The sequence below is a fragment of the Lissotriton helveticus genome, chromosome 1_1, assembly GCF_964261635.1.
Source record: "Lissotriton helveticus chromosome 1_1, aLisHel1.1, whole genome shotgun sequence".
Lineage (NCBI taxonomy): Eukaryota > Metazoa > Chordata > Amphibia > Caudata > Salamandridae > Lissotriton > Lissotriton helveticus.
The window spans coordinates 348,609,246-348,633,602 of record NC_136057.1 but is presented as its reverse complement, the minus strand read 5'-3'; the positions used below and the strand labels follow the sequence as shown (position 1 = coordinate 348,633,602).

Below are 24,357 nucleotides of genomic sequence, written 5' to 3'. Positions count from 1 at the left end.
GAGAAGGCACACCGGACCCCAATGCCCCCGCTGAAACCTGGGCCTGCCCCATGGACCATAATCTTCCAACTATCGTGATCGTGACGCAATCCTCCTAGCAGCCAGGGCTAAAGGAGACATCCACTTTGACAACACCCAGATCGTTTTTTTTCCGGACTTCACCTTGCAGGTACAAAGACAGCTGAGGCGTTTCGAAGTGGTGAAGTGGGAACTTTGTCTCCCCGGAGGAGGTGTGGGAGTGGCTAGAGCAGTGGCGTACAGCCAGCTGACGCAGAGGCAAGGGACCGAGACACTCCGGAGGAGAACCAAAGCGAGACAATAGGACTGGGGTACAGTTGGAGCAACAGGAAGTGGAGGAGTTTCCCGAGACCCACCAGAGTGCAGGTGGGATGCCGCAAACTGAGTGAGCCAGCCTGGCAGGTAATAGTGCCCGAGGGCCGGAGCTGACGAGTACTTAGGGCAGCAGCCAGAGTGGCAGGATCCGGCAACAATCAGGTCACTAACCGTGAGCTGATTTTCTGTTTCTGTGACATGGGTCCCATTACACTGTGTGCGAGGGGACAGTAAAGTTATCATTGATTAAGCAGGGGTATGGAATGTTTAACTGTTTTAGAAGAATCTCTGCGCGGCCGCGACAACCCCTTCGTGTAATAAGAGTAAGCTGTTAGTTCATTGACAGGCACTCTGCAGGTTGGGAAGTTGGGGAATGCACATCCAATTTAGCAGGGTCGGGGGGGGGCACTGTTGGGATAGTTTGAATTGCTATTGTGATGTTACAAGCACACATTTGAGTACTCAGGAGAAGGTTAGGGGGAACAGATATTGCACAGCGCACAGAAAACTCAGTGGAGGCAATGTTGTTAGGGGCCCAGATGGTGACAAGGAGGGGGGGGAGAACCTTTTACTATGGCGACCCTTGATGCCCAGGTGAAGATAATAAAAACATGGTCCTGGAATGTCAACGGCATTAATGCTAGGATCAAACGGACAATGGTAATGCAATTTATTAACAGACAGTGTGGGTCAACTGGGCGACTTTCTCTCAGCCTTGGGTCTGTGAGACATATGGAGACATCAACATCCCACTACTAAACAGTACTTTATTCGGTTATTACAACCATCGAAGTGTACATCCATAAAACATTAAAAACTGCTTCATTGTTTAAAAATACTTAAAAATACACGGGGTATAGATTCCAGTTGCTTAATTTAAATAAAATTTCACAACCCCCAGGTGGATAAGGGGTGCCAAAGTATAAAAAATATAAAGTACTTTACGAACAATATGATAAAAATGACGATTATAGGCACATGTCAAAAAGCGCAATGGATAGAGTAATAGTCTCATATCCCAAGTCGGTTACCAAGGGGGATGTGGATTACGTAATAAGCATTAAGGACTGAGTCATGTATTTAAGAGTTAAAGTGAAAAGGCACATAGCGTACATTTAATTACCTAAAATATTAGTAGATAGCAACCCCCAGAGCGGTTGGGTCATACCAAGGAGTAAAGTGACCTGTGCTTCAGAAACAGTGCAATTATAGATTGCAGCAATGTGCAGATGGCAAACGATGCAATATCACCCATATGTCAGGTGCACATGGGAGTCTATCTAGGCTAGACTACCTCATTATGCAGGCCGGGGTTTGGGGGATTAAAAAAAAGCCTCACATATAGCATGGGGCGTCTGATCATTTGCCAGTCGAGGTAATTCTTGAGGGCCCCCAGAGAGACTACACCTGGCCCCCAAATATAGATACATAGTATCTCAACGATGAAAAGTTCACCTCCGACATTAGAAACAGAGCTGAGCTTTTCTTCGTGGATAATGTAGGTTCATTGGACTCAAAAGTGACGCTATAGGAGGCATTCAAAATGGTGATTAGGGGCCAGGCTCCTGCCAAAGTGGGGGCTTAGAAAAAAAAGAAGACTACAGTGCCTAGCCCTAGAAACCACAATATCCAAATTAGAAACCTGGCTGGGAGGTGACAGCATCATTCGAAGCAAAGCACCAATAAAAACTGCGCCAGCAAGAGCTGTTAGTGGACACTTCCAGAGCGCAAACATTGGCCTCACTGTATAGATTATATGAGGTGGTGGTAAGGTCCGTAAACTACTAGTGTGGCTAGACGAGAAGGGAGAGTAAGAAATGAGTTCCAAAGATAGTAGATGGGGCAGGGCGTCACTATCAAACTGGGAAGAGATGGCAGCGGCGTTTGCCACATACTACAAAGCACTGTACATCTCCTTATCTGGGAAGACGAAAGAGGACTATGTTCATGTTAATGAGATTTATACAGCGCAGCTGTTACCCGGAGGTGTCCTGGCGCTAGTTAAATCTCCCGTGGCAAAAGATGGAAGAAGTTTATTGGGAAAGAGCCATGTCTTTAGGCTTTTCCTAAAAGCTAAGAGGTTTGTGATATTTCTTAAGTGAAATGGCAGTTTGTTCCAGGCTTTGGCCGCACCGTATGTAAAACTTCTGCCTCCCCATTGAACTTTTTTTATGCGTGGCACTGAGACCACCTTGGCCCCTAATGAACGAAGAGATCTTTCCAGTGTATACCAGCTGTTTTAAAAAGTCCGGTCCTGAACCCTGCAGCGCCTTAAAAACCAGACAAAGGGCTTTGAAGCGTACTCTTTTCCTTACCGGAAGCCAGTGCAGTTAATTTATTTCCTTGGCAATAGACGCAAACAGAGGTGTGCCCAAAAGCAGTCTGCCTGCTGCATTCTGCAATATTTGAAGTTTATTCAGGAGCCTTTGTTAAACGTTGAGGTACAGACTGTTACAGTAGTCCAATCTCGACATTACGAGAGTTGCGACTACTGTTTGCCTGCTGCTCGAGGGCAGGAACAGCAATATTTTCCTGATTGTTTTGATCATATAAAAGGTTTCAAACACCACTGAATTAACCTGATGACTAAAGGTAAGACTATCGTCCATGATCGCACCTAGGTTTTTCACCTTGTTAGTGGGCGAGGGGAGAGAAGCCATCGAATCTGGCCACCAATTTGGAGTCCAGAAGTTAATGTTGTTGCCAAACAATATAACCTCCGTTTTACCAGTGTTGAGTTGTAGGCAATTGTGAGAAGTTGGCCTGATGTGCAGTGCTCACTATTCTAGTGATCACTATATATCAGTCCAAACAACCCTTATTGATGATTGGTTGTAAGTCAACCTTATAGACCAGCTATCCTAGTAGCATGGATACGAGCAGTCTAAGGCTAAGACTCTAGAGGGCGTGTTAAGCCAGCTGTTTTACCATCACATTACCCCTTGAACACCCAGTGAAAGGACACCACACAAGTGTTATGAAAATAAACAATGTATTTATTAGAATCACAACAACCCTGTACTCTTTATGAGGACAGGGTGCTAGGCACACAACAAAACTCTTACGAAAATACTTAAGTTAGCACGTTATACACAAATGCCCGAGGGGCACGAAAAACCATATACGCTAAAAGTGGAATGCGAATTACTAGCAGGTAAGTAACAGTTCTAATAGGCTTTGGAATCGCTAGGACTGGACTAGGGAATCGTTAGATTACTACTAGGAGACCCAGGGGACTCGGGTGCAGAGTGTGCACTCTCACGCGGGATGCGGGACAAAGTCTATGGAAGCTAGAATTCACAAAGTTAGTGTTCACGGGCGAACCCGACCTGGTAGGGAGAAAACGACAGTGGATCCTGACCCTTGGATAGTGAGGCTATGCTGGGACACCGGAGTGCCGAAGTTACCTAGCCCAGGGGCTGCAGCTGCATAGGTCTGAAAAGACGTCGGGGATCTCGTTGCCGGACCAGGAGCCTGGAAGGAGGAAGTTGCTGGCAGGCGACCAGTGAAGGAAAGTTCGGTGGATCCAAGCCTGGATCAAGGAAGAAGAAAACCTGAAAGCAGAGGGGACCAAGTTCTTGAATCACTAGCCAGTGATTAAGTGGGCACCAGGATGGCACCGGGCGAAGTCACCGCAGTCAGGTGAGTGGGCGCTGCTGGGCTCTGCAGTCTCTCGGACCAGGAGGCGTTGTCGGCGACCAGGATGGAGGTGCGAGCTGTCCCACGATGGATGAAGTCGTTGGCGTCGAAGTTACCCAGGATTGGGCAACAAGCCTTGGCTAATTCAAGCCCACGCGGTGGACTCAAAATGGCGTCTTGAGTGGACCAGGAGGGTCCGGGGTGCTCCTCTTCTGGAAGGGAGCAAGGGCCAGTCTGGAGCAACCAGACCAGCAGCAGAAATGTCGTCGGGCGTCGTCAGGAAGGCCACAAGCCAACGGGCTAGTAGCCAAACAACGCGGTGAGCAGCGGAAAGCAGAAGGGCCCCACGCAGATCGTGGAGATGCTGGGGGGCTGCTCTTCGGTGCTGGAGCTGCTCAGGGTGGGGGCTTCTCGGACCCCAAAGCACTCACCAGGAATTCACTCGGCGGGCTTGCTGGAAAGAAGTCGTGCAGTCTTGCAGATGGCCGGTCCCTTGAGGTCTCGTCGCACCCACGGTTCTCAGCTGGGCTGTAGAGGTGGGTAGAGGTCAGAGGTGCCCGGGAAGCCGGTTCTCGTCGAGCTGGGCAGTCGGATTCCGGAGGAAGGACTTGCAGCAGACCGCAGTGTTCTTAGATGGTGCCTGCGGATGCAGGGTGACTACTCCTTAGTCACAAGGGAGAAATCTTAGGAAGAAGTCTTGAGTTCCTTTCGCAGAAAGTAGTTTCAGGATTCAAAGATGATCTGATTTGGAAGGGGGCCAGTCTCTACCTTTATCCTGTAAAAAGGGGCTGGCACGCGACTAAGTCCTGCCCTATGGGTGGGACTAGGAGGGGGGTGGTTACACCCACTTCCTTGGCGGGCTTTTCCCCAGCACAGGGTCTGGAGTGACCCTGGAACTGGTTCCAGCCAGCCTATGCACAGTGAGCACCGGGGTGCCACGTGCAGTCACCTTCCTCTAAAGCCCTGCCTACCTACAATACACAAAACCCTGTCTGGGACGGTGCTGGCACCGCCCCTGGCAGGAAACCCTTTGTCCTTATCTCCTGCTCTGGGAGGACTCCCAGCAGCAGGAGGGCAGACTTGTGTCTCGGTGGCAGCATCCATTTTGTGGATGCTAAGGCTCTGTCTGACTTTAACCGGGGTTAGGGGTTACATACATGTCGTGTCCCTCTAGAAGGGTGGAATGCTAACCCCGTCGCCAGAATTGGCGAGGGGTTAGTATTCCAATTCGTATGACACCTTACTCGACATGTTTTGATAAAGCGATACCAGAGTTGGCACATAACCGCGAGGATTATAATGCACTTAAGAGTATATGGTATGCGATATCATGGAAACGGCTAAGGGATGGATCCCGAAAGCCGCAGACAGGCTCAGCTCATGCCAGAGCACTATCTCACACGATTCCAAGCACTCTGCCTTCAGGATTGTTAAGGCCTGCCATAGGAGTGACTGATAGGAGATCTGTGTGTCCATTTTAGGGTTAGATATAGGTATACCATATCTAAAGCAAAGGGTGAGTACACCACCTTGCCCCAGCTGTCGTGCAGCCAGTTGTGTCAGTTTTAGTTAGTCAATCCAGGGGTGGCATAATACATGCTTCAGCCCCTGGGAGACTTCTGGGTGCACCTCAGCCCTGGGTACAGGGACTTGGAGAGGGCCCAGTGCCAATTCAGTACCTAAGTACAATTTGGATAGAGAGAACAGCTAGGCTGTGGGTCTGATTAGCAGGCCCACAGCCAGGGAAAGTCGTAAACCAGTGCAGCAAAAAGCAAAAATCTGGGTGATCATAGGATTGCAGACCCTACTCTCCTACAGCAATCCTCTGCCATCCAACTCCCCACTGATATCATACAGACTTGGAATCGATTGTCTAACCCTGCCTCTTCACCGGGTAGCTGAGACACCACAATTTGGGTGTCATCCGCATATGAGGTGAGGCCAAATCCAAATGCCCTAACAATAGGCTCCAGGGAGGAAACGTACATATTAACCCCTTGCATGCTGGTGACGGCCCCCAGCCGTCATGCACTACAGTGCTCGTGTGCAGATGACGGCTGAGGGCCGTCATGACCACACCCGCACTTGGAATGTCCAGCACATGAGCAGAATCATGGCAGCATGGAAGGGGTTAAAAAGCGTGGGGCTAAAGGAAGATCCCTGTGGAACCCCACAGGGCAGTGCAGTGGGTTTTCGCTGATGATCGTCACGTGCAACAATTTGTCTTCTGCCTGATAAAAAAAGATCTTGGGAGCTCCCAGGCTTTCCCGAGGACCCCGCAAGCCTTTAGACGGTCCATCAAAATGTCATGATGGACCGTATCAAAGCAAAACCAGGGCTGCCTTGCCCGCGATCCACAGCTCCCCTAATCTCATCTGTGGCCTTGATGAGGACAGTCTTGGTACTATTGCCTTCCCTAAAGCCATATTGGGAAGAATCCAAAGCTTGTGTCTCTGTTAGAAAGGCACTAAGTTGTGTATTCATATTTTTTTCTATCAGTTTCGCTGGGAGCGGAAGCCTAGAAATGGGGCAAAAATTGTCTGGATCCTTAGGGTCCAGACTGTTTTTTTTTTAATAGGGCAAGATTGAGGCTAGTTTACAACATGTAGCAAATTGCCTGGTTACAAACATGCCATTAAAAATTGTTAATAGCACCGACGCAATCGGGACAGGAGCCAACTTGGCCACTTCGTATGTCTGATCCTGCGGGCCTTCAGTCCTTGTATGCTGGGATGGCTTTCGATGGCGTGGAGTTACCTCTTCGCCGTGCTGGGTCAAATGAGCTTCGGTCCAGAATTTATTGGTTGGGTTAAACTTCTCTATTACCAACCACTGGCAAGGGTACGAGTTAAAGCGACTGTGTCTAGGGTGTTCTCTCTCCAGAAAGGGACGAGGAAAGGTTGTCACATGTCCCCTATATTATTTTCCCTAGCGCTGGTGCTTCTGGCGGCCTGGACGCGACAAGACCCCCTGATATGGAGTATCCCGGTGGGTGGGGACTGGGACGAATGCCTTTCCCTATATGCGGACATCTTATTGTATTTCAGAATACGAATACAGTCAATTGATCGGATTCTGCAGATTTCTCGTATTTATGGGGATTATTTGTGATACTGCATTAACTGGGATACATCCCTGCTGTCACTGTTGATGGGGGGTGTTCCTAACTTGACCACCAGATGCAGAGTTTCAGCTGAGACGCAGGTTTTCAAATACCTAGGGATCTATGTGACGAGACCCCCACGAATTCTATCAAATCTAGGGAGCAAACTAGACCGATTCATATGGGGACGTAAAGCGCTGACGGACACTCACACCAATGGGTCGAGCAGCCCTATTAAAAAGGATGGCACTCCTGCGTCTCCTATGTGCTTTCCAAAATACACCTTATGAGATCCCACCCCCCTTTTTACAGAGGGTGGAAATGGAATTACGCTCCTTGTTGTGGAGCAGAGCTGCCCCACACATAGCACTGCGCAAATCACAGATAGGGGTTTATGAATTGGGGGGAGGGGGGGGGGGGGGGGGTCTAGCAATTCCTGATATTAGAACCTATTATTGGGCCTCCCAGCTAGTAACAGTAAATGACTGGGCGTTCGGGGATCGGGCATAAAGAGTAGATAGAGTTGCCTTGAGAGGGGGGGGCATTCTATTCGACAAGGGAATGTCTCAGGGGCTCCCAATTCACACACAGACTGGTAAAAGTGTGGCGCACAGCAGGCAAATATTTGGGTTGGGAGAAGAAATTAAAGAAGATGACCCCACTTTGGGTCTGTGACTAACTTCGAAAGGTGGGGGAGTTGAGTAATTTTAGAAAATGAGTTGTTGGGTCTGTAGAGAATTGGCAATGTGTGGCGAGGGCAGGCATATATTACATTCAATACGCTACAACAAGAATATGAAATGGGGAAGGGTGAATGGTTGAAATATTTGCAGCTGGGGCTCACCTTTCAGGGTTGTATTACTGAGGGAGAAGAACTAGAAGAGGCGTCCCCCTTGGCAGATGGCCTGTTGACAGACTCTTTGACTACAAAAGCAATGTTGCTAATATATAGGAAAATAATTAATAACTCCCCAGACTTCTTATGACCACTGACAACAGCATGGGAGGGTGACTTGGGCAATTTAGATGATGAGGATTGGATAGTGGCGTTGCAGGGCCCAAGAGAGATAGCAATACTATCCAGGTTTCGCCTGATTCAACTGAAGGTCTTGCACCGGACCTACAAAGCTAGAACTGTTCCACCATCTGGGCCATACTGACAACGCGCTGTGTCGAAGAGGTTGTGAACGGGAAGGAACCTTCGACCACCTTATATGGGAATGTCCGATCTTACAATCGTACAGACCAACTAGGATTGGTGTAGACAAGCAGAACACACAATGTTCGAGGCATATGGGCTGCTAAATTCATATCTTAGCATTAGATCGCCGCCTAGTGTTGGGTCCGGATGATCGCACATTGTTGTCCTGGAAGAGTCTTCGAAGTATCCTGAGATAGGTGGCTCCTCCCCTGGACTACAGTGCGCATGGGCATCGGCTCCATCCCCAGATTGTTTTTTTCCGCCATTGGGTTCGGATGCGGTCTCGACGTCTCTCTGTCGGAACCGAGAAAAACTAACTTTTTAAGGCCAAAAGGCCTTGTTTTCATAGCGTCGGTATTGTTTGCGCACGGTCTCGAGTTCTTCCGTCTCTTGGAGTCGGAATCAGCGGAGTGCTTACGCTCTTCGGACATCGAGGCCTTCTCATCGCGACACGACTGCAACTTTACAGCATGGAGCGGAGTCCGTTTCAACTCTGTCCGCTCTGTGGGTCCAAGTACACACATATAGATCTACACCCGGTCTGTAACAAATGCCTTTCGCCAGACCATGACGACGGCAACTGCAGGGCCTGCGCGCAGTTCAGGTCCAAGAAAACACTCAAGATTCGGCGCGCGGTGCGCCTTGAAGCGAGACAAGCGGCCCCAGATCCAGAAAACATCTTCGGCGACCAAGAAGACGAAGACCAGAGTCATCATCTTCAAATCTCCCCGCCCGAGACGGAGGTCGAGGCGGATCCGGAAGACGGCGACGGAGTCGCGGGTCAAGGCCTTGAATACGTCGAAGAGGTAGGGGACGTCGAAGAGGTTTATGGGGCCGCGAAAGATAGCTCAGGGGACGAGCTATGCCCCGAAGGTTACGAAGATCGGGATCGGGTCACGGGATCGCCTGTCGGCCTTACCCTAGACCCCGTACCGCAAGCCACGGCCCCGCCTTCCGGCCCGGCCACGGACAAACTTGCTGGGCAGGCCGTATCGAAACCGAAACCTACGGTATCGACTACACCTAAAATGGCCGACCCAAAATCGAAACCGAAACTTATGGATTCGAGCACACCTAAGATGGCGGCCGTGCCAACGAAACCGACCAAACCCGCTGCTTCATCGACTCCGTCGACCTCCGGTCCACAGAAGTCGAAGAAATCTGTCGATTCCACCGTGTCAAAATCGACGCCGGTGGAGGGATCCTCTAAGAAGGGTGGTCGGCACGGGTCAACCGCTGCGGCGCCGTCAAAGCACGCAAAAGCCAGCGAAACGGCTCCGGTTCCGACTGGGACTCCGTTAGTCGGACGCGTGGTGGAGACGGAGCCGACAAAGTCACACGGATCGAAGGCTGGTACATCTGCGCATCGGTCCAAGGACTCTGGGTCGGCGGCTGCGGCATCTTTGTCAAAGACTCAGAAGGGCCACCAGGGCGTCGGATCCGAGGGCAAGGTCAAGACCTCCTCGTCGGCGCCAAAGGCCACTGAAAGTGACACGTCCCTCATCGCCTCTTCACTGCAGAGAATCAGGGAGAAGGCCTCTGCTACGTCGGCTCCGATGCCATCGCCACAGAAGCCGATGGACATTCCGGTGAAGCCTGCGGGTAAACTTCTCTTCCTTCTGCCGCCAAAAGAGGCGCCGAAGGCCTTTTCAACGAAATCGACGCCAAAGAAGTCGGATTCTTCAACGGCAGGGGCACTTTCAAGTCGGGTACTCGACTCAGATGAGGATTCGGAGCGTTTTATCGACGCAGACACGGGCAAATTGACCCTTTACAAGAGGAGGATCACTTCACAGCCAGTGGACTCCTATGTCATCCCCCTCAAGAAGAAAAGGCTTCCTCAGGACGCTTCAGGCCTCATGGAACCTATCCAGCCTCCTCCAAGAAGGAGCCCAACTCCTTCCCCAGAACAATCTGAGGGTGAGGGATATGATGAAGATGACCAGTACAATTTCCCCATCAATGAACCAGATGCACAGCCGGAGTCATATGATGACATTGGTGACCAAGGCACCCAGGATGTGGGCCAAGACCCACAGCCTGACCCACAGCCTTTCAGTGCACGTGCATCCCCAACTGAAGATTCTGCAGGTTTTCATGCACTCCTTGAAAGGGCAGCTGCTAATCATGATGTGGACATGCATGCTGACCCAGTAGAAGAAGACTTTCTATTTGACACTTTTTCAGTCTCTGAAAGGACAGTAAAGACACTGCCTATGCTCAAAGGGGTCCTCAAACATGCTGCGGACATCTTTAAAGAACCTACCAGGGCGAGAGTGGTCAATCCACGTATTGAAAAAAAGTACAGACCAGCACCTGCAGACCCTGCATACATTCGGGGACAGTTGCCGCTGGACTCCCTGGTGGTCGCAAATGCCCGCAAAAGGGCCAACTCCCAAACTACGGGTGAAGCTCCTCCCCCGGATAAGGAGTCCAAAGTGCTAGAGGCTGGAGGCAAAAGAGTAGCTGCACAGGCTGCCAACTTTTGGCGTATTGCAAATACACAGGCACTCTTGGCACGTTATGATAGGGCGCATTACGACACCCTAGAGCAAATTTTACAACACCTGCCTCCGCAGTTCCAAGAGGGCACCAAACTGCTTATAGAGGAGGGAAAACTGATCTCCAACGCAGCCATAAAGTGTGCACTTGATGCCGCAGACACAGCAGCTAGGGCCATTAACACTAGCGTCATGCTGAGACGACAGGCGTGGCTCCGCATATCGGGGTTTAAACCTGACATACAAACAACCATACTTAATCAGCCAGTCAATCCTGATAGACTGTTTGGTCCAGATGTTGACACCACCCTTGAAAAGATTAAAAAAGACACCGAAACTGCTAAGTCTATGGGGGCCCTACAATCACAACAGTTTCGCGGCAATAATTTTCGTCGCTCAGGTGCACGTGGAGTCACCAGAGGACAGATGGGTCAACAGTCACAATTCTCTAGAGGTGGAGCACAATCCTCGTACCCCAAACAGAACAAGGGGGGTTACCGAGGAAACAGCACCAGAGGACGCGGCAGAGGGAACAACAACTCCCGCTCCTCTGCCCCAAGCAAACAGTGACTCTCTGTCGCTGCCCCCCGACCACTTAACACCTGTCGGGGGGAGACTGCAGCAGTTCCTGCCCGTCTGGAAAAACATCACCACAGACAGGTGGGTGCGACAACTTGTACAGTACGGTTATTGTCTAGAGTTAAGATCCACTCCACCCAACATTCCACCAAGGCAACGGCCTATGTCCGCAGAGCACTTGCACTTATTGCAGCAGGAGGTAGTGGTGATGCTGCAAAAAGGCGCAATCGAGCTCGTGCCGGTGGAGGAGGAAGGCACAGGGGTGTACTCCCTGTACTTCCTTATTCCGAAGAAGGACGGATCTCTCAGACCCATTCTAGATCTACGTCCCCTCAACCTGTATATACTGTCAGAACATTTCCATATGCTCACACTGCAACAGATTCTTCCCTTGTTAAACCAGGGGGACTTCTTAGCAACCTTGGACCTCAAGGATGCGTATTTCCACATACCACTACACCCGTCCCACAGAAAATACCTCAGGTTCACTATCCAAGGCAAACATTATCAGTTCAAGGTCCTACCCTTCGGAGTCACCACAGCCCCAAGAGTATTTACCAAGTGTCTGGCGACAGTAGCGGCGCACCTCAGGAGGCGGAGCATCCATGTCTACCCCTACCTGGACGACTGGCTCGTTCAAGCCAAGTCGGAAGAACAGTGCGCCGCGGACATGTCGACTACCATTCACCTCCTTCACGATCTAGGTTTCTCGTTGAACTACCCAAAGTCGCATCTTCAGCCGGCACATGTCCGGCAGTTTCTAGGCGCGACGATCAATACCCTGACGGCCATGGCTCATCCAAACCAAGTCAGGATAGACAGCATGCAGTCTCTAATCCAGAAGTTCAGACCACAACACTCACTTCCAGCAAGAGTGTTCATGCAGTTGATAGGCATGATGGCCTCCTGCATCTTCATAGTCCCTCACGCACGGCTACATATGCGCCCGCTCCAGGAGTGCTTAGCAAATCAGTGGACACAGGCTCAAGGACAATTAACAGACCTAGTGTTGGTTACCAGTCGGGCATACGACTCTCTGCATTGGTGGACTCCACACAACCTTTGCAAGGGCCGACTGTTCCAGGAGCCAGTGCCACAGATTACCCTGACGACGGACGCATCTCTCCAGGGATGGGGAGCTCATCTGCTCACTTACACAGTGCAGGGACTATGGACGACGCAGCAACAGAAGATGCACATCAACTATCTGGAACTGATGGCAATCTTCATGGCACTCAAGTCCTTCATTGTACATCTGTGCAACAAAATAGTGTTAGTCCGGACGGACAACATGACCGCGATGTACTACATTCAAAAGCAGGGGGGCACCCACTCGCCACAGCTGTCTCATCTGGCTCAGGGCATGTGGCGGTGGGCCATTCAGAGGAACATCTTCCTCATGGCAGAACACCTCCCGGGCAAGGACAATCAAATGGCGGATCTGCTCAGCAGACACAGCCATCAAATGCACGAGTGGGAGTTACACCCATCTGTGCTCCACCCGTACTTCCAGCAGTGGGGTCATCCGGAGATAGACCTGTTTGCAACAAAGGAAAACGCAAAATGCCAACACTTTGCCGCCAGGTTCCCTCACCCACAGTCGCAGGGGAATGCGATATGGATGAACTGGTCAGGCAAATTTGCGTACGCTTTTCCGCCAGCCCCTCTGATACCGCTGGTGGCAAGAAAGCTAAGGCAACACGCGATGACTCTCATCCTGGTTGCTCCAACGTGGGCGCGCCAAGCATGGTACACCACGTTCCTCGAACTCTCGGTGGTGCCGCATCAAAGACTGCGCCTCACGCCCAGACTTTTGACGCAGAACCATGGAGAAATTCAGCATCCAGATCCGCAACAGCTCAACCTGGCGATCTGGCTCCTGAAGTCCTAGAGTTTGGATACCTTAACCTACCTCCAGAATGCATGAACATCATCAAGGAGGCAAAGAAGCCAACTACCAGAGCATGCTATGCTGCAAAATGGAAGCGTTTTGTCATTTACTGTACAGCCAATGACATCAACCCGCTAGATGCATCTATCCCTAACATCATTTGCTATCTGCTGCATCTGTACAAGTGCAATCTAGCGTTCACTTCTATTCGGATACATCTATCCGCCATCGCAGCATATCTTCAGAATAGGCAGCATCTCTCTGTCTTCAGGGTGCCTGCCATTAAAGCTTTCCTTGAAGGTCTGAAATGAGTCATTCCCCCAAGAACACCGCCAGCTCCGGTGTGGAACCTCAATGTGGTCCTCACCAGGCTGATGGGACCACCATTTGAACCACTGCACTCGTGTGAACTCCAGTTCCTAACGTGGAAAGTAGCTTTCCTAATTGCTATTACGTCACGGAGGCGTGTTAGTGAGCTGCAAGCGCTCACAATCCAAGAGCCATTCATTCAGATTCATCCAAATAGGGTAGTGCTACGTACTAACCCCAAATTCCTTCCGAAGGTGGTGTCACAGTTTCATCTCAACCAAACTATTGACTTGCCGGCATTCTTCCAAAACCCACAAACGGTGGCGGAGAGAATGCTCCATACGTTAGACGTACGGAGGGCGTTGATGTACTACGTAGACAGGACACAACACTTTAGGAAAACAAAACAACTTTTTGTTGCCTTCTCACCACAACACAAAGGCAACCCTATTTCCAAAGCAGGAATAGTCAGGTGGATTGTTAAGTGCATCCAAATATGTTATCAAAAGGCCAAGCGCACTTTAACGATACCCCCAAGGGCGCACTCCACACGCAAATTGGGGGCATCCATGGCTTTCCTAGGGAACATTCCTTTAGAGGACATTTGCAGAGCAGCCACGTGGGTTACACCACATACCTTTACAAAACACTACTGTGTTGATGTGCATTCCAAGCAGCAAGCTGCTGTTGGACAGGCTGTTCTCAAGACACTTTTTCAGGTTTCTGCAGCTGGCACGGGCAACCGCCGCTAATGGAGGGACTGCTATGTATTCTATGCTAAGATATGAATTTAGCAGGCCACATGCCTCGAACTGAATATGCTACTTACCAGTATGCATCTGTTCTTGGCATGTAGGGCTGCTAACATTCATATCGCCCACCCTCCTCCCCGGTGCCTGTCGCAGCTGCAGATATACTATTGTATTCAATCACTAGCATGGACATCCTTTACACTTTTCACTCCATCTTCTGCCACAATGGCGAAAAACAATCTGGGGATGGAGCCGATGCCCATGCGCACTGTAGTCCAGGGGAGGAGCCACCTATCTCAGGATACTTCGAAGACTCTTCCAGGACAACAATGTGCGATCATCCGGACCCAACACTAGGCGGCGATCTAATGCTAAGATATGAATGTTAGCAGCCCTACATGCCAAGAACAGATGCATACTGGTAAGTAGCATATTCAATATCGGAGATGGGGTTGCCCTCGGAACTAGGAGAAGATTTGGGGGTATTGGCAGGCCTACCAGAGATTTTAGAGAGGACGATCGACAGACGAGAATGTTACCTCACTGATTTTATAACTTAATTAATCCAAATTTAATGTTTGTTTTATGTGGATAACATGGCCTAAGCATCCGTACTCAACTGTTCTATTAATGTATTGTATGCTGAGCATGTTGTAATAAAAAGTTTTAAAAAAAGAAAAGAAATCTGCACTAATGCCAGAGAGACATATTTACAATAACCTAATTTGTTACAAGGTCGTTCTTCTACAACATCAGTAGGTACAAAACTTTCAGCTCAAGGGAGCAATAGAGACTATTCCACACATAGAACCCATGGGGTTTACTCTGTATATTTTCTAAGATCATAACAAGAATTCACCCTGCACCCACTTCTCTACTTACATTTCTTAATGAAGTTTGTAAGGCACATAGATCCAGAATGACAATGCTGTAAATGTGATTCCCTGCTAGAATAGAAGTATTTCCTAGAACTAGTAGACCTGAATATCTCATGTTTGTGATGCAGAGAGTTCACTGTTGGTAGATGATTGGTGAAGGGAAACCTCCATTGTTCTACCATGGCTAAAATAGTCATTTCTCTCCTATGTCTTTTGGACTTAATAATGAATGAGGAAATATTCCCCAGCACAACGCCGATGGTACAGATATCCAAACAACTTCAGGTTTTGCTTGCCTTCACCATCATCAGTCTCTTAACAGTGAGAAGAAAATAAAACTTATGGTACCACACAATAATTTGAAGCCTCATTCAAGACTGCAAATGAACCATGTCCAGTAGCTGCTGATGAACCAGTGATCTCACACATTGTTCTGGGGGAATCTACTGGTTCTCGCAAGCAGATTTTAAAAGAATGTAGTTCTACAAAATATCATCTGATTTAGAACCAATTCTGCACCTGGTTTTCCTTTCCTATTGGAAGAGGATGTGGCAAAGTGTCTGATGGTCTATTGTGTTGAACGCAGCTGACAAGACCATTAATACAAAAAGAAGACATGTTTAGTATGCTTAAGGTGTCATAGAGAACAGTGAGGGTCATTGTTGCCTGTCCCTTATTTTATAATGAAATTGGAAAGAATTCAGTAAATTACTAATCTAAATGTGAGAAGTTGTACAGAGGCAGCCTTTTTCCATTATCTTTCCAGGGAACTTTAATGGCTACTCTTAGAATGCACAGGTTTAAGCACTAGATTTACTTTTACTTTCCATCTTTACAGGAAATTGATGTGATGTTGCATGTTATTGTGAAAAAAAAGTATTAAATATTTACTTGTGTACGGTCTTGCCTACACTGAGTTTTTTCCTATAGTTTCTTACTTTACATTGACTAGGTTCTGCAATTTGCAAATTTCAGACTGTCAGCCAAGTTAGCCGTTGTCAACTTGTCCATATTTTCTTTAGGCTGAATGTTTGCCAGCTTTATAATCAAGCTCAGTATATAGCTGCCATTTGTGGTGGTGTATCAACACACAAGTATGAGTTTTTCTTTGTTTTCACCATCCCTCCAATAATTTGTGAGTATAAATCTTTGCCATGAGCATACCCTATAGACCAGCTCAAGGACTCAAATATGCATACTGCTACCTTAATGACAATGTATCCTTCTCACCAAGAGGGCCTTGGAATCTTTTCCAGCTGGGCACTTATCAATAAACCCTCAGTCTGTCTTTCCGAGGAGAGCTTTGTATCTAAGAATGTTTCCCTGCATGAGTAAATGAGCATGTTTGCAGAGACCATGTCTCCAGTATGCTCATTTTTGAGTGTTTACCTGCATTTCCTGTAGAGAGCACTGTGCAATGGATTTCCAACATCAAAATGGGCAGAGCCTGCATTTTAATGTATAGGTTAAGACTTGAGGCGCCAAAAAGAAGAGGCGCTGGAAGGGTTTTACCGTGTGCCCCCACTGCATTCTCCGCACCGCAGCATTGGCGCAGATGCTGGAAGCAAGCTCAACACCTGGCTACACCAGTTGGATCTGCATCATTCCCGTAGTTTCTACATTGATAGTACTAAGGAGTGCCATGTGGATGACCAGCTTTTTGTTAGATTCACTATGAATTTTTCTCTGCATCACACTGTAATGCCTTGGCCAAAAAGGACCCTTCAGAGAGCCATTTAGAGCTCTTTCTATCAAGACTTAAACCACAGCTACAGCCCATGCTCATTGTTACTGTTTTGGGCTTTGGCCAGGTAGTCCTATTGGTAATCATCAATTCTTCAAGTCCTCAAATCAGCAGAATGTGATTTCCGTACTCAGTCTACCCAACTACCTGAGGTAAAGTCCACTCCTCAGTCCCACTACCTTGGAAGGGTATTGTTTTTTTATCAATGCACAAGGTCAGGAATCTTAGGTTCGATGTATAGGTGAAGAGTATCTTACTTACCTCCGGCTCTTGTGGCTACCGCAGATTTATCACTGCCCACCCTGCTCCCCATTCTGCAGAGCACTGTCACTCACCATGGAAGACCAGCATTGCAGAAGGATCAACAACCTTGCCACGGTATGCAGGCACCTTAACATTGAAGGAAACATCCTGCAACCTATTTGTGTCTGACTATTGGTTATCAAAGCCTTCACAGTCGAGACACCTGACATCCAGGGATTAGACATGGAGACATTCTTCTTCTCCACTCCACTACAGAAACATTGGCATTAAGATAATTGGCATCATAGATATCTAAGTCAGTGAATTTGATCTCTAGTCTAATCAGTCACCATTTCCATTGGCTTCATCTTTACCATCAAGACCCCTGATGATTATACTAGAGGTAGACCCACTGCAAAAACCGTTGCAACCTCTGCACTTTCTTCTGAAACCATGTATTGTGCAGAGGCATGTCCCTGTTGCCCATGCGAAATATGATTCTCTCCATCTTCCCAACTTGACCACCTTTTATGGAGTTTCCTCATTAATCCAAGAGCAACAGATTGCCATCTTTCACTAGGTAGGATTGAGTGGTCTGATATGATATCAACATATTTATCATTTCCATAGTTTAACAACTTGCCAACAAGGTAGTCACCTACCATTGACATCATAATCTTTCTGATGGATATTCTTATTCCATACCGTAGAATTTTCCAGGTACCAAACTGAATCCAGAGAATTTTGTAGCAGTGCTTATGTGTCCGACAGGTGGCATGACTTTGCTCTGTGATGACTCAGTATTACCCCAGAATTGACCTAACCTGGCAGCAGTTTTTCTTTACCCAGATTATGGCGCAGATCCAGAGCTCTGCTTTCACCCTGTCCGTTTTCTGATGACTCCTAAAATTGAACAGTGTGCTAGGAAACTATGTCCGACAGATGGGTCTTGGAAGTTGTTCAAAAGGGCTGCACCTAACCTTTTCTCTTCTCTCCACCCATTATTTCTCCCACACACAACCATTTTTGGAAGAGCCTCTGTGCTTCCTATTTAAGGGGGTAAACTTTTTGCTCTCCTACTGTGGCAGTGAGAGGTTCCTGGATTCGAAGAAATGTGAGGGTTATTATTCCCACTATTTCCTTGTCCTAAAAAAGGACAGGGGTCTCCGGCCTGTCTAGGACCTCTGATCGCTGAACAACTTCTTGTAGAAGGACAAATTCAGAATGATTACCTTGGATCAGATTGTTTCTACCCTGGATCCGGGAGACTGCATGGTATCCTTTGACTTGCAGGACATATATATTCATATACCCGTCCTCCAGTCCCGTAGTTATGTGCTGTTCATGGTGGGCTGGGAGCTTTTTCAGTTTGCTGCATTCCACTTTGGTCTCACCAGCACCCCTGGGGTGTTTGACAGTGATGGTGGTGGTATCTGCCCATCTTCACAGTCTGGAAGTTACTGTATTTCCATCATTGATGACTGTATGCTAAAGACTGACTTTCCCCAGTCTGTTGTGAACCACCTCCAAACCATGGCAGCACTCGTAACATTGTTGGGATTTACCATAAACGAGCAAAGTCTCGCCCGAATCCCTCACAGCTGCTTCCATTCATTGGGGTGATCCTGTACACAGAGAAGTTAAAAGGATGTGCTCTGCCATTCGTCAAGGTAGTGACCCTGACATTTCAGGCTCGATCTTGGATCCTGGTGAGGGTGTCTCTGAGGCTTCTTGTCCCCGTAGCCAAGTGCAATCTCCTTTCCAACTATGTAAAGTGGCACATGCAAACCCTGTAGTGCAACCTAAAATTCCAGTGGCCCCAGCATCAGAGCCGTCTTTCTGACGTGATCCAAGTCTCAACGGAAATAACCCAAGAATTGCAGAGCTGATAGTGGTGAGAAACCTATTATAATTGGGTCTGGGCCTAACATGGTGGAGGTGGAGATCAGCGGTCCATGTTCTCCAATAGGTTACCAGTTCCACATCACCCTAAAACAAATTTAATGGATGTAATGCTTGAATTAATCTCAGCCACAGGTAATTACGCTGCCGTATTACACTCCATTTTTATTTGCTCACCAAACCACCTCAGATTAATTCAAGCATTTCACTAATCTGTCAAAAATGTAGGTTGCGTGCTAACTGTGCCATAGAACTCAAGTTCCACCCTGCTGAAGAGGCCCAATAGTCCAAAATCAGTCTGGGGTTTCTTGTGTTCCCATTCAGAGGGAACCTAGTTTGGCAGGTCAACCTGGACTTGTGCCTATTTGTTTTGGACCACAGCTGGTTTCTGTCATGGTGGACGAAAAATAACGATTGATGGGAACTTAGCGAATACATGTGGCTGAGATTAATTGAAGTCTTCCTCCCGTTTCTTTGTTTGAATATATTGGTCAGAAAATTCTGTACTGGTTTTCGCCAATAACACTGATCCCATCCCTGCCTGTGAAATTCTGGCATGCTGATGTGAAGAAGATTCTCATTGCTCCCCGAGTGGTAGAGGCATTGGTTGTTCCCAGAGCTTCTTCACCTCTCAATAACACTATACAGAACACTGCCAACCAAACCCAATTTCTTGACCAGGTTGCAAGATTTATTTTAGTATCTCAAACAATCCTTGAATTTGGTTCCATATCTCTTCAAATCCGTGCAATAATGACACCCAAATTTACCTCATGAATGCGTGACCAGCCCAACAAGTGCATCCTTTACCAATGAGTAGACTGGATTCTTTCAATGGTACTAACGTCCTAATCATGATGGTGTCTTTCCAAGGGCATATGATTATTTCATAAGTACTCCAGATCTACAGTTTGTTTCCATAAAAGTTCATCTGGTGGCTGTTACAGCATACAGGAAAAGCCTGCCTCAATTTTAATTACCCCAGTCATTAAGAACTGTTTATAGAAGGGATTTAAAAACTACCTTTCTTAACTGCAGTCTTCTCCATGGGAGCACAGTCTGGTTTATCTAAAGTGATGCCTGTTCTGTTGAGCGTCTATATAAGGCATCTAATCTTGGAGGCTGCTTTTCTAGTGTTCTTTACTTTAGCACTCTTAGTAAGTGAACTGCAGACTCTTAGCAATAGGACCCTACACAGTATGCCATACAAATAGTGTTTGCAAGAATTTTTCCTCCTGAAAAAAGTATCTGGTTTCCCCATCAGTCAATCTATTTCTTCAGTATCTCACTTGTCCTTCAGAATGGTCTTTTCATTCTGGAGACGTCGAGAGAGTCTTAAATTAGCCAACAGCTCTCTTGCAGGTAAACTCAAGTCCCATTCCACACAGGGAAAGGTGGATACAGCAGCCTACTTACGAAATGTCCTAGTGATTGATACTTGCCGAATGACTACTTGGAGGAAAATCTTGGGCCTTCAGAACAACAGGAAGCTGAACCTTTCTTCTTGTGTGTCTTTAAACATATGGAGAATCTGCCATAATTCATTACATGTTCATGCATGATATGTTGGTATTATTTATGTAACCATGCCCGATTACTGCTCTACCCTGCCCATTTGTGTTACTCATTCGTTTTGTTTGTATGCTGTTCGTTGTATATTGAAAGACAAAGCTCTCAGAAATAATGTCTACGGTTTGTGGTCTTTGCTTTTTTGCTATAAATATAGGTTTATGTACTGGACAGAATGGGGAGGAAAACCAAAGATTGACCGAGCTGCAATGGATGGGAGTTCCCGGGTTACCTTGGTGCCAAACGTAGGGAGAGCAAATGGCCTTACAATAGATTATGCAGAGCGGAGACTCTACTGGACAGATCTGGACACCTCTCTCATTGAATCCTCAAACATGCTTGGTGAGTCTTGAATGTGAAGTATTGAAAGCATGGTTCCTGCCTGCTGGTATGTCTGAAAGCAGTTTTTGTAATCTGAAGTGGGTGCACAAAAGACTTGGAAAATCTGAATTTACTTCTGAAAGGGAAGTGGTATATTTTGGTGTGAATGCCCCTGGGAAGTTGGTTTTGTTTTGGTACTTTGAATACAAAGCAACTACAATGTTGCTCATTATTAGTGCAGGTGTTTTGTATGTATTGCTGTTAACATTGCATCTTTCTCTCAATACAACATAGTGTGAATTTTTTCCATCACAGGCTGCACTGAAAATGGGTGTTCACTTGCCTGAGCACTATAATGCTATGCTCTACTTTCTATTTACAGTTACTAGCTTCTGAGCTCAGTTCTGCTGACTCAGTAGGTTGAAATGATTTTTCTCACACTTCCTCTCTTTTTCTGATGGGGTGTCTTTATTTTTCTGGGTACTTGTATTTGATGTGTCATTACTTTTTAAGGTTGGTCAGCTAAAAACGTTTGGTTTTGATAAAGTATTTATGAAATAGTTGTATGAGCTTTTAGCTGCATCCTTTATTCATTGTTTTATTGTTGTCATACACTTGTTTCGTGCACCCACTACATAATACGGCAGTGGGTCAGCCCGCTTCAGCCATTCTCTTACTTTAATGTAGGTGTTGGCATTCTTTTCTTGATCAGGTGGGATGCACATCCCCTCTATGGTGGGAATTTGTGTCTTCATGTAAAAAAAATTATTTTAGCCAGTGCTACTCCAGCACGACAACCGGACCACCAGCATCTCTTTATATTCATGTATCATGCACATAATTCATTTTTTTAACAAAAAAAGCGCAATGGTAATGTCCACGTGCAGACTACTTTTACTCTTTATTTAAATAAAAAACATTCAGAGATAGATGCCTATGCATGCACATGTAAACATAGGCAGCCATCTTTCAATGGTTTTACTTTTCCCAACAACAACAAAAATACGTTGAAAGTTGGTTGCCTGTGTGCACATACAAGCACCTGCATAAGTGGCCATCTTTCAGTGGTTTTAGAAAAACTAATTTACTTATGGCCGGCCATGCATGTGTGCGCTCACAGGTGGCAATTTTTGTAATGGTTTTTGTAGGAAAGTGCCCTTTTTGACATGGTTACCCCCACGTTTTGACTGGTATTTGATGCAATTTTGAGGGGAGTGCCCTAGGGTCCTGCTATCCAGGTCCCCAGTGCCAGCTCTTTCCCTATAGGCAACCCCCAATAGGCAACTCCTTTAGCACACCTGTAACTCCCTAGTAAATGGTACACCTGGTACCTAGGGCAGGGAGGTTAAAGAGGGTCCCTGAGGGCTGCAGCATGTATTGTGCTACCCTAAGGAATCCCTCACTACACTCATGCAGATTGCCATTGCAGGCTGCGTGACATGGTGCAGAGAAAAGCAAAGACGCGACATGGTGCACCTCCTGTGTGCCATGCCTGCAGACACTGCATGTAATACAAGTAAGTCACCCCTACAGCAGGCCTTACAGCCTTAAGGCAGGGTGCATTATATTACATGTCAGGACATATCTGCATGAACAGATATGGCCCTGTGATGTCCATATAAATTCTTGGACATTGCCAGTGAACAGAGAAGTCATCTTAAGTATGTGTACTGGGCACTGGTGATTAAAAGTTCCCAAGCTGCTGACTTAGTAGGTTGAAATAATTTTTCTCAGACACTTCCAATCGTGGCTCATTGGGTCAGGATTATGTCCACTTCGCACATGAGATGGTCATATAAGGGGTGTAGTTGCCCTAAAAGTAGGTAGCCCATTAGCTACTACCTGGCGCTCCCCTTAACACCCCTGAATTGAGTATTTAAGAAGCACGTCTGATGCCAGGAACTTAATTCAAAGGATCCAGAAGAAGAGGACAAATAAGAACTGCGAGAAAACGACACCTGAATTCTTGCTGTAGACTTTTGGAGCCAACCCCTGCCTTCCTGCATCAGTGTCAACAATTACGACCAAGTGATTCATCTTGCAGCTGAGCAACTGTCAAGAACCCTTTTAAACTGCCAGCCCTTAACAAATTGCCAGCAATCTCCCTTGGAGTAGAGGAGCTACTACCCAGCAGTACGCATGCACTAAAGTTTCAGAGTACGGTTCACTGTGTTGCCGGTCCTCAGCCAACCCGATGTAGCAGCATCCCACAAAGAGGTACCTGTGCTCCCGAAGGTCAGATCTGTTCCCCAGCCACTGAGAGAGGACACCATGACCGACCGGAGTCGCACAGCACTAATGCCCAGAGTACCGGGCCCCCTGCGCAAACAAAGTCCATGCAAGTCCAATTAGGATTCCCACAGCACAGAAACCGAGCAGCCATTGAGGGACATCCGCACTGCAGTGACCCACTTCCAGAGTGGCCCAGCTGTCTGGATTTCTGCACCCTCAACCAGTGAGACCAACAACCGCAAGGGCCCTTAACATAACAAGCCCAGACGACCCATCACCTCTGCACCCGAGACACCCAGCCAGGTACCCTTGAATCGTCTGTGCTTTCTTACTCATAGGACCCTTGTGACCAGAGCCCCCCTGTTGGGAGCTCCCGGACTTGTCCCCAAGTCCCTCTCTGCAACCTGTTTCTAGGTGGCCCCCATTCTTTCCACCAGCATAGCGTGCAAAGCTACCAATCCGACCAGCTCCTCTGCACGCAGACACCCCAGGGCAGGTAACAAGTAACTGCTGGTGGTACTTTGGACCTTGGCCCCATCGAGCCCAAGTCCTGAACGAGACCCCCCAGAAACCATCCGTAAATAACTGTATTCAACATATGCCTTTTTTCCCATAGGAAAGCATTGATGTGTAAAGACTGGGACCAAGTCATTCTTGTTGCTCTGGTTTGGGCACGAAGAGTCTGTTATCCCACGCTGCTCAACATGGCCAATGATCCTCGGATCCGACTACCTGCTCGGGAGGATCTTCTGTCACAACAGCAGGGGACGGTCCTCCTCCCGAACCTGTCCAGCCTCCACCTGCTTGCGTTCAGATTGAGCGGCGGCAGTTGACGTCATTTGACCTGCCTCACAAAGATTGTGATGTCATCTTGGCAGCCAGGCGTCCCTCCACTAAGACGGTATACGCCTGCAGATTAAACAAATTTGTGGCATGATGTACAGCAAAGGCTGTGGATCCCCTTTCTGCCCCTCTTTCTGAAGTTCTTTTGTTCCTCCTGTCTTTGTCCCTGCAGGGCTCTGGTCTGGGCACTCTTAAGAGCTACCTCTCGGCCATTTCAGCCTTCCTCAGGCTTCCTGATGAGCCTCTTTTCAAGTCCCCTGTTGTAAATAGATTTCTTAAGGGCATTACTCATCTTTTTCCTGCTGTTCCCTTCGTAA

At 47.7% G+C, this 24,357-nt stretch overlaps 1 protein-coding gene across 1 annotated transcript in view; it reads left to right on the top strand.

The window, feature by feature from the left end:
* Window positions 1-24,357, top strand: part of LRP6 (LDL receptor related protein 6) — a 1,212,873-nt gene that overhangs the window by 656,168 nt on the left and 532,348 nt on the right. The window contains exon 11 of the mRNA XM_078673499.1: window positions 20,802-20,986. Within this exon, the coding sequence (XP_078529625.1) occupies window positions 20,802-20,986 (185 nt within the window). The remainder of the gene's footprint in view (window positions 1-20,801; window positions 20,987-24,357) is intronic.